General features: G+C 38.9%; 1 protein-coding gene across 1 annotated transcript; it reads left to right on the top strand.

Moving 5' to 3' along the window:
* The first annotated feature begins 2,393 nt into the window (after nucleotides 1-2,393).
* usp16 (ubiquitin specific peptidase 16) lies at nucleotides 2,394-11,168 on the top strand. The gene is made up of 17 exons (XM_016272895.1): nucleotides 2,394-2,525; nucleotides 2,826-2,903; nucleotides 2,993-3,177; nucleotides 3,357-3,457; nucleotides 3,544-3,659; nucleotides 3,868-4,070; nucleotides 4,161-4,256; nucleotides 4,347-4,477; nucleotides 4,721-4,808; nucleotides 4,957-5,032; nucleotides 5,455-5,600; nucleotides 5,676-5,846; nucleotides 6,704-7,352; nucleotides 9,795-9,886; nucleotides 9,961-10,047; nucleotides 10,187-10,334; nucleotides 10,508-11,168. Exons 2-17 carry the CDS (start codon nucleotides 2,846-2,848, stop codon nucleotides 10,630-10,632), a joined length of 2,472 nt encoding a protein of 823 aa, XP_016128381.1. The 5' UTR covers nucleotides 2,394-2,525; nucleotides 2,826-2,845; the 3' UTR covers nucleotides 10,633-11,168.
* The last annotated feature ends 1,889 nt before the right edge of the window (nucleotides 11,169-13,057 follow it).

Here is a 13,057-nt window from a genome sequence, read left to right as displayed (position 1 = left end):
TTAGATGGAAAATGTGTGCCTTTTTATTGTTCGTGTCACTTATCAAAAGTTGCTAAAAGTAGCCAAATAAAATTTTAAAATGGCTAAATTTGTTGCTAGGTGCTTTTGGAAGAAAAAGTTGCTAGGGTAATCTGAAAAGTTGCTAAATTTAGCAACAAAATTGCTAAATTGGCAACACTGACACTTACACGGATATTTTTTAAAACGGGAGTTTTTCCTTCTTCCGTTTTAAAAGAAAATCTCCGTCCACATGAGAATGCAAACGCATGCTATGAAGCACTGTCAAGAGCATGCCAAACCAACAGGTGGCGATATAATCTCAACCGTAAAAAGTGAAAGTGACGTGACATGTGGCCAAGTATGGTGACCCATACTAGGAATTAGTGCTCTGCATTTAACCCATCCAAAGTGCACACACACACCGTGAACACAGGCCCGGAGCAGTGGGCAGCCATTTATGCTGCGGCGCCCGGGGAGCAGTTGGGGGTTCGGTGCCTTGCTCAAGGGCACCTCAGTCGTGGTATTGAAGGTGGAAGAGAGCGCTGTACATTCACTCCCCCCACCTACAATCCCTACCGGTACGAGACTCGAACCCGCAACCTTTGAGTTAGAGTCCGACTCTCGAACCATTAGGCCACGACTCCCCCAAAAAGCCATGTTGGTCAATCAGAAGCCTGAAAAGGTTTCCAGTAGGCGGAGATAACAGAGCAGGCTCCGACGTCACAAGCCAAAAACGCCGGTTTCGCTGTCTACACGATAACACTGCAACCGGAGTTTTTGAAAATCTTCACCCTGGCAGGCGTTTTCAAAAATGTTCGGTTTCAGTGACTGGTGCTGTGTGTGGACGAACGGCCTAACCGCGTAGAAAAAGCTGCGGTTTTAAAAATAACCTCGTTCTTGTGGACAGCTCAAGACTTCTCTCTATTCCTTAGTAAAAGTTTGTCTCAGCAGCTTTGTAAATAGGTTAGCTAAAAAACGTTTACTGCTATTTAGGAGAACTCTTAGTGGTAAGATAACATGTTTTGTGAATACGGGTCCAGATCTCCAAATTCTTCCGATGTTAATCTGATTGAGCATCTGTGGGATGTCCTGGACCAACCACTTCAATCCATGACGGCTCAACCTCACAACTCAAGGACAGGAAGGATCTAGCCTACTGCTAATGTCTTAGTGCCAGATAACACCTTCAGGGGTCTAGTCTGTCACTTGGCGGGCCGTGCTGTTTGGGCTGCATAATGGCCATAATGTTTTGGTTCATCAGTGTATTAATTCTCTACGCATAATACACCTATTTGGAATAACAGCTCTATCATATGTAGGATTAAATCACTATTTTTAGAGATTGGATGGATGATTTTTTATTTATATATTGTTATTTGGGGAGTTTTAGAGAAGGTATAATCATTGTATAAACATTAAACAATCTGACAGTTCATAAATGTATTCCGTCTGTTCTAATAGTCAGCAGAAATTCAGTGCCTCATATGACTGATGTTCCTCATTTGCCATTGTTAACGAACAAATGGGACGCTTGACTGATTGCACGGACACTTTTGGAAGAGAGCTGAACTGGATGAAGACATCACTGAATCATCAATGAACTGACTTTGCTGGAAAATGACTCTTTTGGATTTTGTTATTCTCCTCTTGCATTATTGAAGCTATTTTCCTGTCGACACGGTACAGCTGCTTTGACACAATCAATATTGTATAAAGCACTATATAAATAAAAGTGACTTGATTTTGCAGGTGAATTTCAATGATTTACAATCGGACAAATGGTACTTTCCCAAGACAATGCAGCAGGAATGGGGTGTCAATTATTATTATTATTTAATTTTTTTGACAGACAAGGAAAATGAGAACTGTGTAGTTAACAATATAGGCTCTAACCTTTGGTGTAATAATAGAAGATGGCTGTATAGGGGTTGTATTAAGGGGTTGTTAGGGTTCATTTTACAGTGCAAGACAAGTACCTGACATGTAAAGCACTGTTAAATGTGTTTCTTTTCATTTAATATAAGAACAGACTTTTTGGCTCCTGACAAAACTAGTTTACAAATACAAATATCATCTTAAAATAATAATGGCTAACCATTAGGTTCGCAGGCCAAAGACCAGCAAATCTATTTTCTCAAGGAGAAATAAAAAACCTCAAAAACTATCAACAAATGGGGAGTTTGAGCATATTTTCCGAGTATAAATGTAGTCTAGTTAAAATCTATGTGTATAACCTTTGTATGTATATGTATATTTGTTTATTTTTATTTATGTGTTACCCCATGAGATGGGCTCCCCCTGGATCCCGTTCAGAGGAAGAATATGTGCCCTGCCATATCTTCATTTAAATATGCTTCAGTCAGACTTTTATTTTGAAATGAACTAAAGCGGAATGGAGCGTCACCCGGAAATAGTCAGAACATGCTTCGTTTTAATGCAATTTGTGTCGCTATAAACCGTTTAATTACGGGAATTTAAATAGATGAATTTCCCTTTACAGAGATTTAAATGAATTTGGTGGCTTCGTAAGTAGACGTAAACGGTTTTTGCCATGTTTTTCTTTTGAAAATAAAAGCTGTTGCAGTTCATTCATATTTTCAGTGGATTTAACGTCCAATATTAATTGTATATTAATCACGTAATCTTTAAATTGATGCCACTTTATTACTTTTCTCAAAGTATTTGGCACCGGAGAGGTATTTGCAGAGAACAGTCAATCATTGGCGTTCATTTGATATAATAAAAGTATAATGTTGTATTATTATGACTTATGTTGTATTATTATGTGTTGTTAATATACATGTCATGTTTTTAACCCCATTCAGGTGCTCTTCTAAAAACCAAAATGGGTAAAAAGAAGGGGAAAGACAGTCCTCGAGCAGACAGCAGCACTGAGACAGCAGGTACATGTATGACAGCTGCCCAGAACAATGAGATGCTGACAGTGATTTTAATCATGAAACCTCACATGATTCTGCTGCTGCTTTGTAAGGGGTTTCCTGCACTCACATCCGTAAAGGAACAGAGCACAACTTACTGAAGAAAGCCGGTCTGAATGAGCAATGGAGCTTGTGTCAAGACTGTGAGCCGGACAAACCTGTTGAACAGCAGATCTTAGAGAATGAACCTGACAGAGAAAGTCCAGCTGTGTGGATGTGCCTGAAATGCGGCCACAGAGTACGTGATCAGGGCTTAGTAACAGGACTTAGTAAGCCTAAGTTGAATGTAGAACCATTGTCACCAATGGAGCTACGATCAACTTAGGCTTACGATGCTTTTGGGAAATGCAGCCCAGGTGATTTATGACATGTTGCTATTGGCCAGTTGCACATAAACAATGTTGTGATCCTCATCAGGGCTGCGGGAGATCGGAGAATCAGCATGCGATCAAGCACTACGAGACGCCTCGATCTGAGCCACACTGTTTAGTGCTCAGTCTGGACGTGTGGAGCGTCTGGTAAGTGACACGCACCCACCTCCTCACTGAAATGTGGCAGGGTTTGTGTGTTCATACCTCTTACCTTCTGCTCCGGTGTGCTGCAGGTGTTACATCTGTGATGATGACGTTCAGTTTTCCAGCACTGGGCAGCTGGCGCAGCTGATCACAAACATTAGAAAACAAGTGCTGTCGGATCCCGGCAAGAGGAGTTCCAACAGAAGTAGGTGTTTTAGAGGTTTTAGAGCCATTTGCACTTATATAATGGCAGTAGTAGTTGACCAATAAGTGTTTTTTAATGTATTTGTTTGAAAGAAGACCGAATAGCCACTCTCAAAATTGACCAGTGCATGAAATAGTAACATGTTTTTGCCTGTAGTGTCTTTACTCAAAAAAAACAAAAAACATACATTTGCAAACATACTCTGCAGAAAGTAAGACGGAAGAGAGTTCAGTGACGAATCCTGCAGAGCAAACGCTGGAGAACGAGAACAAGGAGAAGCAGAAGAGCAGCTCAAAACATGATGACCGCGCCAAAAGACAGAAAGCAGCAGCCGCAGGAAACTCTAGTGTCGTGAGCGTCAGGGGTCTCAGTAATCTGGGCAACACGTGTTTCTTCAATGCAGTCATGCAGGTACAGATTCAGAGTTCGAGACGCTTCACGTGAGAAACAGCAATGTGCATGCAAGCTCTGCAAACCCCGATGTTCTCGTCTCTCTCTCAGAATGTATCGCAGACGCAGTTTTTGCGAGAACTGCTGAACCAGATCACAGATGAGAAGAGCTGCTTCACCGTCACACCTGCAGTGTCTTCTGAGCTGGTACTGATGCTGAGCTGCATTATGTTCTTTTCTGGTTCTTTTTATGCATGAAGCTTCATCTAACAGGATGTTTTCACGTCATGTTTTCAGGAACCTCTTCAGATCCAGCTGGAAAGGCCCGGGTCGCTCACACTGGCTATGTGTCAGTTTCTGAATGAAATCCAGGCGACTAAGAAAGGTGTCGTGACCCCTAAAGAACTCTTCACACAAGTGTGTAAAAAGTAAGTAGCTACACAGTGTAGTCACCTCATAATAAGAGAAAAGTTCTGTTTTACTGATGTATTTGACACCTGCATTTCCTAAAAATGTTTCTATTTCATATATTTGGTCTCTTGGTCCCTGGAATCCTGAAGAAGAAAAAAAACTCTACTAATTTTTCACAATATTAATGGTTTATCAGTATTTTTGATCAAATACATTCAGCCTTGTTGACCAGGAGTCTTGTTATGAACTATTTTTCACAGAGCTCCACGCTTTAAAGGCTTTCAGCAGCAGGACAGTCAGGAGCTTCTGCGGTACCTTCTGGACGGCATTAGAGCAGAAGAAGTGAAAGTATGAACCTCTAACAGGACGTGAACACAAACCAGATGAAATGCTTGTTTTCTTTTGTCACTTGAAACGACTTAAAAAAAAATATTTGAGACATTTTGGTTGAACTAAATCCTTCTTTTACTCTGTGTTCATGTCCTGTAATTTTTAGAGAGTAAATTCTGGAATTCTGGAGGCTTTGAAAAACTCTGGCAAAAGCATTGAGCAGATGAAAAAGGTTATTAAAGGTACAAGCCATTATCAGATTACCAAAATGGCAATAATATATTTTAGAGTATGAATAAACCCAAAACTTTTATTTATATATATATATATATATGTATGTGACCCTGGAGCACAAAGCCAGTCTTAAGTCGCTGGGGTATATTTGTAGCAGTAGCCAAAAACACATTGTATGGGTCAAAGTTATCGATTTTTCTTTTATGCCAAAAATCATTAGGATATTAAATAAAGATCGTGTTCCATGAAGATATTTTGTAAGTTTCCTACCGTAAATATATCAAAACTTAATTTTTGATTAGTAATATGCAGTGCTGAGACGAAAAGTTGACCCTTATGACTGGTTTTGTGGTCCAGGTTCACATACATACATATATATATATTTTAATTATACAGGAGTAACATTAAATTAATAACTCATTTTCACCAGAGTACGAGAGAAACGGTGCACCCAAGAACTTTGTGGACCGAGTGTTTGGTGGAGAGATGAGCAGCACAGTGATGTGTAAAGAGTGCAGAACTGTGTCTCTGGTGACAGAGATGTTTCTGGATCTTTCTCTTCCTGTAGCTGATGAGGTAAGAATAATGTAGCTGCTTTATCCCTCATGTGAATATTCTGGGGAAGTGATCTGATTTGAGTGTTTCCTCCAGGCCTACAGGAAGAAGAATCAGAAGAAAGTCACGCAGTATCGGAGCAGCGTCAGTGATGGAGACAGAGAGAAAACAGCATCTCTGGCCAATGGGAATGAAGGCATGCCTACAGGAACAGGAAGCAAGTACCAGCAGAAGAAAGCAAAGAAACAGGCCAAGAAACAAACCAAGGTGAAGACACACACACACAGACACACTATTTCAGATGGTCAGTAAAGTGGGAATTATAATGTCTTTGTAATTGTGTTATAATTAGTGGTACTCGTGTGTGTATATATATATTATATATCAACCAGGCTGTTTAATTGCCAAAATGTGTACATTGAGTGTTAATGTCATTGGAATTTAACAAGACGTTTTAGCTCCAGCTGTTCTCAATTTATTTTGTGAATTTTGCATATGTATATATAGCTAGCCTTTATTTGAGCCAGAATTAAATTGCAATAAATGTTGCCATTTATTAGTAATTTCTTTGGCCAATTGCTGGACATTTTAGCACCAACTGTTCATAATTTATTTTGTGCATTTTGGGTAAATATTATGTAAAATAAGTGTCCATTAAATTTTCATTGAAACCTATTATGTATATATTGCCTTGATATGAGCCAGAATTAAATTGCCAAAAAAAGTTTATTTATTTATTTTAGCCATTTATTAGTAATTGCTTTGGCCGATTAATGCACAATTTAGCCTCCACTATTCTTAAACTTTTTTTGTGAATTGAGTAAATATGTAAAGTATATACTACAAAGTAGAATCCAGTCCAAGTGCGATACAGATGTATTTTTTTTTACTTTTGTGTCCATAGACTCAGAGACGTCAGCAGAAACTGGGCAGTAAAGTCACTTTGGATGCTCTGACCAATCAGAGCACGGATTAGTAATTGCTTTGGCCGATTAATGCACAATTTAGCCTCCACTATTCTTAAACTTTTTTGTGAATTGAGTAAAAATGTAAAGTATATACTACAAAGTAGAATCCAGTCCAAGTGCGATACAGATGTATTTTTTTAACTTTTGTGTCCATAGACTCAGAGACGTCAGCAGAAACTGGGCAGTAAAGTCACTTTGGATGCTCTGACCAATCAGAGCACGGCTAGCAGCACTGATCCACCGGATGCCTCCAATCAGAGTCTATCAGTAAATGGCAGCGCTGATGAAGAAGCAGGCGAAAACAGCCATGAGAATTTGAGTCCTGAGAAACCTCCTGCTCTCTCACAAAATGAGGATGAAGATGATGAGGAATCTGAGCAAGAACATGCTGCTTCTGTCAGCAACCGCTTTAACGCTTTATCTGAAGACCAGGCCTCTGAAGATGTGTCTGTAGAGGGAGAAAAAGCACAAGATGTGAATGCAATTGAGGAAGATGATGGTGCTGACCAGCTTTGTGCTGAAGAGGATCGGTTAACAGAAGAACTGAATACTCTGTCACTAAAAACAGAAAGTGAGATGGAGAATGGAGATGAGGTCTCAGACGATGTGAAGGAATACACAGTAGTGAATCAGGACCCTGAGCTGGCCTTTCAATCACTGGCCAGCAGGACGGCGCCAGAGAAGCAGGAGTGTTCGGTGGAGTCCTGTCTGTATCAGTTCACTGAGGTGGAACATCTCACAGAGAACAACAGACTGATGTGTGTCACCTGCACAAAACGCCAGTCTGGACATAAAGCCGCAGACGGTACTGTGCTCAACTTTTACCATATCAACAGCTGTTTTAGCTCACTCTTGTCTCCATTTTAAACAGCCCAATCTAGGGTTCACAAACATTTTGTCAGCTGAACCACATAAAATATTTACTTGAAACCCCCCCGGGATTTTGAGGTACTTAGTATTTCTCCAATTTAATAATACTGGTATTGTTAATGATATTGGTTGGTAGTTGCATGACATGCAAGTGAACATAAAATATTACTTTGTTTTTTTACTGTTTTATTCTACAGTGGGTCTGCATGACTTGGCCAAAAATTATACATTGTGATTATTTTGTCATATTATGATTTCTACATATATCCACTGCTGAGACATCCAGACAAAAGAACAAAGACTCTATTACTAATGGAAATATTAACTTTTAATGTGTTTTTGGTTTAATCTCTAGAAAAACCAACACTACAAGTTACAATACAAATATTTATTCTTCCACTTCAAATTAATTTGTCAACTTTTATGCAAATTTAAATATTTAGCAGTATAAATGTTTCAGCTATTTTAAAAAAATCTTATTTGCAATCATTAAATACATTAAAATATATTAAATATTTATATTTATAATTTATAATAATGTAATAATATATAAAAATAGCCTTCGGTGTTGTCTGGAGCACATTATTGCATGGGGCTTTATTCAAGCCGGACCACTTTCATATTTTAAATTGACCAAAAATCATTGTACACCGTTTACCCGTATTTGCTGCTGTGCAGATTTTTTGGATCTCCTGAAATTAGCTGTTTTTTAGTAATTGAACGCAACACGGTCAAAGTCGTGGCCTAATGGTTAGAGAGTCGGACTCGTAACCCAAAGGTTGCGGGTTCGAGTCTCGTACTGGCAGGGATTGTAGGTGGGGGTGAATGTACAGTGCTCTCTTCCACCTTCAATACCACGACTGAGGTGCTCCCCGGGTGTGTGTGTGTGTGTTCACGGTGTGTGTGTTCACTGCTGTGTGTGCACTTTGGATGGATAAATGCAGAGCACTAATTCCGAGTATGGGTCACCATACTTGGCCACATGTCACCTTCACTTCACACTTCAGAAGCCTCCATAGGCACGGGGTGGGGGTGCTGTTTTTTTCTGTGGGCAATGGTTTAACTGTTGGGAATTTAAATTCCGAGTATGGGTCACCATACTTGGCCACATGTCACCTTCACTTCACACTTCAGAAGCCTCCATAGGCGCGGGGTGGGGGTGCTGAGGGTGCTGCAGCCCCCCCTGTTTTTTTCTGTGGGCAATGGTTTAACTGTTGGGAATTTTAAAAAATGTACACTAAGTGTACCCGCATTGTTGGCAGAAGCTATTTATACTAACTCCACTCACCAACGTGTGATGGGGCTAGTCAACATTACTAAAGACAGACGTCAATCGTTAGATTCAGTGGCGTAGATGGTAAAGCGTGTCATACTCCTTTTGATCGAGTCTCGTACTGGCAGGGATTGTAGGTGGGGGTGAATGTACAGTGCTCTCTTCCACCTTCAATACCACGACTGAGGTGCTCCCCGGGTGTGTGTGTGTGTGTTCACGGTGTGTGTGTTCACTGCTGTGTGTGCACTTTGGATGGATAAATGCAGAGCACTAATTCCGAGTATGGGTCACCATACTTGGCCACATGTCACCTTCACTTCACACTTCAGAAGGGTGCTGAGGGTGCTGCAGCCCCCCCTGTTTTTTTCTGTGGGCAATGGTTTAACTGTTGGGAATTTTAAAAAATGTACACTAAGTGTACCCGCATTGTTGGCAGAAGCTATTTATACTAACTCCACTCACCAACGTGTGATGGGGCTAGTCAACATTACTAAAGACAGACGTCAATCGTTAGATTCAGTGGCGTAGATGGTAAAGCGTGTCATACTCCTTTTGATGCGATCGACCCGGGTTCGAATCTGCCTTTTGGCGAACTTTTTTTTTCTCCCTTTTCAAATTTCGGATCACATCAAAAAAGCATTTAGTTTTTTATAAAAATGAAGGAAATAATCAAAAAATTGAAAATAAAGTATTGGGTAGGGTTAGGGTAGGTGTAGAGGGCTTTTGTCCCAATAAGGTGGCATCCATTTAATAATCTGAATTAAAATGTACACTCTAAGTTATTATTGCATACTGTTTTATAATGTATTACAATGCTGAGGTGCAGATAATTGCCACTATTTGCAATAAGTAATTAGCAGAATATCCTGCTATTTTAACATGGTATAAATAAAATCTATAGCGATTTGCACTTAGTGTAAATAGCATATCACTAAAAAATACTGCTATTTTCACTTAGTGTAAATAGCCTCTATCGCACCCGCAGTACAGCGTACTGCACCCCCAACCTAAAACATCTTCCCACGCCCCTGGAAACCTCATTATAAACCTCAATTGTGAAAACCGAGCTTCTAAACTGATTTTTTTTGTTGTTGTTGTCGTCAGGTAAGAAAGCTGTTTACAGAGATGCTCTGAAGCAGATGTTGATCTCTGATCCTCCAGCAGTGCTCACGCTCCACCTGAAGAGATTCCAGCAGGTAAAACACCTTGTTCATCCTCTGTCAGATCTCTTTAACACCATAAACTTTTTTTGTCATTTCTTTGCCTGTAGGTTGGGTACAGTGTTTGTAAGGTGAACAGACATGTGCAGTTCCCTCAGATCCTGGATCTCGCTCCATTCTGCTCATTAAACTGCAAGGTAAGCAAATGATCATTGGTTTTCACATCACGTATCCATCCTTACATCACTCCTTGGGTTCTGGGTTCAGTAAACTCACTCAAAACTGGTTCAGCAGTGCCTCAAACCCTGTTACCCAGATGTGTGTTTGTGTTTTTAGGGAGTGAAGGAGGGCGAGATGCGAGTGCTGTATAGTCTTTATGGTATAGTGGAACACTGTGGCACCATGCGGTCTGGACATTATACAGCCTACGTCAAATCACGACCCTCTACGCGCAATTATGTAGAAAATGGACTGGATGCTGGTTGTGAGTATCTGTGCTGTCGAGTTGGAGGTTTCGATGACCTTTATAGATTTATGTGAACATGCATTAATATTGGAGGCCGGAAAATCAGTTTGTGTGTGCTTAATGCAAATTGCATTTAGTTGGAAATAAAGTGACATTTTGATTATTATCTATTTCTAACCATCATCTCGTAGCAGGTCATGCTGAGGCCAGTAAAGGATCATGGTTTCACATCAGCGACAGCAGCGTCCATCCGGTTCCAGAGGTCAAAGTGCAGAGTTCCCAAGCCTACCTCCTGTTCTACGAGAAGATCTCATAACTCGCATGAGGAATAATCTTCAAAACAAAGGGCTGCTGGTGCTTTATTCCGACTCGGTTGCTGCTGCTGGGAAATCCTGTTAAAACACACTGCGAATGAATTGAAAACTTGAACCAAAGTCGTTTACATGAGCTTCATCTTTAATTTTTTCTCTGTTATCAGCTGTTGTTCAGGGGAAAGTTTTAATTCATCCAAACAAGATGCAGAACTTACTTGGGATCATTTTTTAAAATTGAGTTGTTAATTTTCAGTGGTGATTCAAAAGCGATGAAATATTTGTTCTTACCTCTAGATCAGGATGGAACGGTTTGATAAGGCTTTGGTGTGGTTGTTTGCCTCATACAGCGTTTCTCAAAGTGTATTTAAGTATCTGCTGCCAAGACAGATAGCCATCTTGCATGAATCTCATGAAGAAAATTCCTATTCCACCCCAACATTAAAGGTATATATAATTCATTCTCATTGTTATAAAGAAGTCTTATTTTTATTTATGTTTAGTAAATGATCATGGACACATTTTTAAATGGTATCGGTGTTAAAACTATTTAAAAATGCCACAATCTAAATAAATAATGGTCTTAGGAATAGGCATTTTTATATGCGAAAGTCAAACTATATTTTCGTTTAATTTTGGGGTGAAATATGACCAACATTATTTTACAGAGATTCATCCTTTTATTTCTAAAATGTAAAACTATATATTGGTACAATTTTATATTGCAATAAATACCTTACTGTCCTCAGTATAATGGCAAATGTTTTGTTTTCTAATATTCTAAGAAGGCTTAAGATACAAATAAATTAAACTGACAATTTTCACTTCTCAAAAGCCTCTGTGAGTCTCTTGTCAAAACAATACTTTGTGTTGTACAAGGAAACAGAATATTTTTGGGTGGCACTATTTACTACGCATTAATAATAGCTATGTATGATAACATTTCACTTCCTCAAGGGGGCGCTCGACGGCTCAACAATCAGTACTCCATGAAGCTGCGCTCAAATATTAAGACGTTTTACGTTCCTTAGAAGAAACTTGTGTGCAGCCAGAAATCTTGCTTGTTTGTAGGTGACCAAATACTTATTTTACCGAGGAATTTACCAATTAATTCTTTAAAAATCCTACAATGTGATTTTCTGGATTTTTTTTTCTCATTTTGTCTCTCATAGTTGAGATATACCTATGATGAAAATTACAGGCCTATCTCATCTTTTTAAGTGGGAGAACTTGCACAATTGGTGGCTGACTAAATACGTTTTTGCCCCACTGTATGTGGCGCATCAATCGCTGTAAAATTATAGACCAAAATCCCGTGTCCTTTCATCACAAACGACTATGATTTTATTTTGTTAAAGCTTTCGTTTTGTATTATTTGTTTATAGTTATATACATTTATAAATGGTGCTTTGCATGTAATGTCAGCACTTTGTACGTAATATTGATATTTTATGTACTTTTATCATTGGTACCTTGGCATTAATAATCAGTGTTGGGGGAAACGGATTACAAGGAACACGAGTTATGTAATCAGATTACTTTTTTCAAGTAACTAGTAAAGTAACGCATTTCTTTTTTCCCCCAATTTATTGATTGACAGCTCTGCTGTCCCCATGTTGAGAGAAATCAGAAGATGTTACTGTAGTTCTAAAATAAATCTGAATATGCATTAATTCATCTCACTCACACAAAAAAAACACAGATTCAGTATTCCTCAAAATGAATAAAAATAATGCAACTCAGAATATGACTCAAACCTGCAATAATTAAATGTTAAACAGCACAAATATCCTTTATGTATTTAATCCCATTCTATTAAGCAATGTCTTTGCTTCTGACCTTCGATGATCCAGTTCAACCGTACTAATAAGCACAAATTACTCTAGACAACATTTGTGTGTCTTTTTTTATTGCTGAAGTGTGTTGAAATGTCTTCTTCTGCGTTCTACTGTACGGACGTACATTTACTTTCCCTTCAGCCTGAGGCTTATTTATTTCACTTTTGGTGTGAAAGGCTTTTATATTTGCCAAAATTTGAACTTTTTTTATTTTAAAAGCAAGAAAGCAAGCCTTGTCCAGATTTTAAATGTAACGTAACGCATTACTTTCCATAAAAAGTAACTAAGTAACGTAATTAGTTACTTTTTTATGGAGTAACGCAAAATTGTAATGCATTACTTTTAAAAGTAACTTTTCCCAATACTGTTAATAATAATAATAATAAAAACGACTGTGATTAGTTCCGCTTTAAATGAGAAAAGTAACAAACCCCACTTGACCTGGCCGTTCTCTCGGCAGTAGTATGAACAAACAATTACACCAGAATAATGATTTTGAGAAACGTTGAAAGCTACTAACACACACACACACACACACACACACACACACACACACACACACACACACACACACACACACAAAGCGAAGAAT

This window comes from Sinocyclocheilus grahami, unplaced genomic scaffold (genome assembly GCF_001515645.1).
Source record: "Sinocyclocheilus grahami isolate Dianchi unplaced genomic scaffold, SAMN03320097.WGS_v1.1 scaffold74.1, whole genome shotgun sequence".
Classification (NCBI taxonomy): domain Eukaryota; kingdom Metazoa; phylum Chordata; class Actinopteri; order Cypriniformes; family Cyprinidae; genus Sinocyclocheilus; species Sinocyclocheilus grahami.
The sequence above is the reverse complement of the archived record's forward strand: the minus strand, read 5'-3'. Positions and strand labels throughout refer to the sequence as shown.

Excerpts from the sequence above, each read along its gene's own strand:
- usp16 (XM_016272895.1), top strand. The coding sequence starts at position 2,846 with ATGGGTAAAAAGAAGGGGAAAGACAGTCCTCGAGCAGACAGCAGCACT. Across the intron at positions 3,660-3,867 it reads CAAGAGGAGTTCCAACAGAA|AAAGTAAGACGGAAGAGAGT; the intron begins GTAGGTGTTTTA and ends CATACTCTGCAG. Across the intron at positions 4,478-4,720 it reads TTCACACAAGTGTGTAAAAA|AGCTCCACGCTTTAAAGGCT; the intron begins GTAAGTAGCTAC and ends TATTTTTCACAG.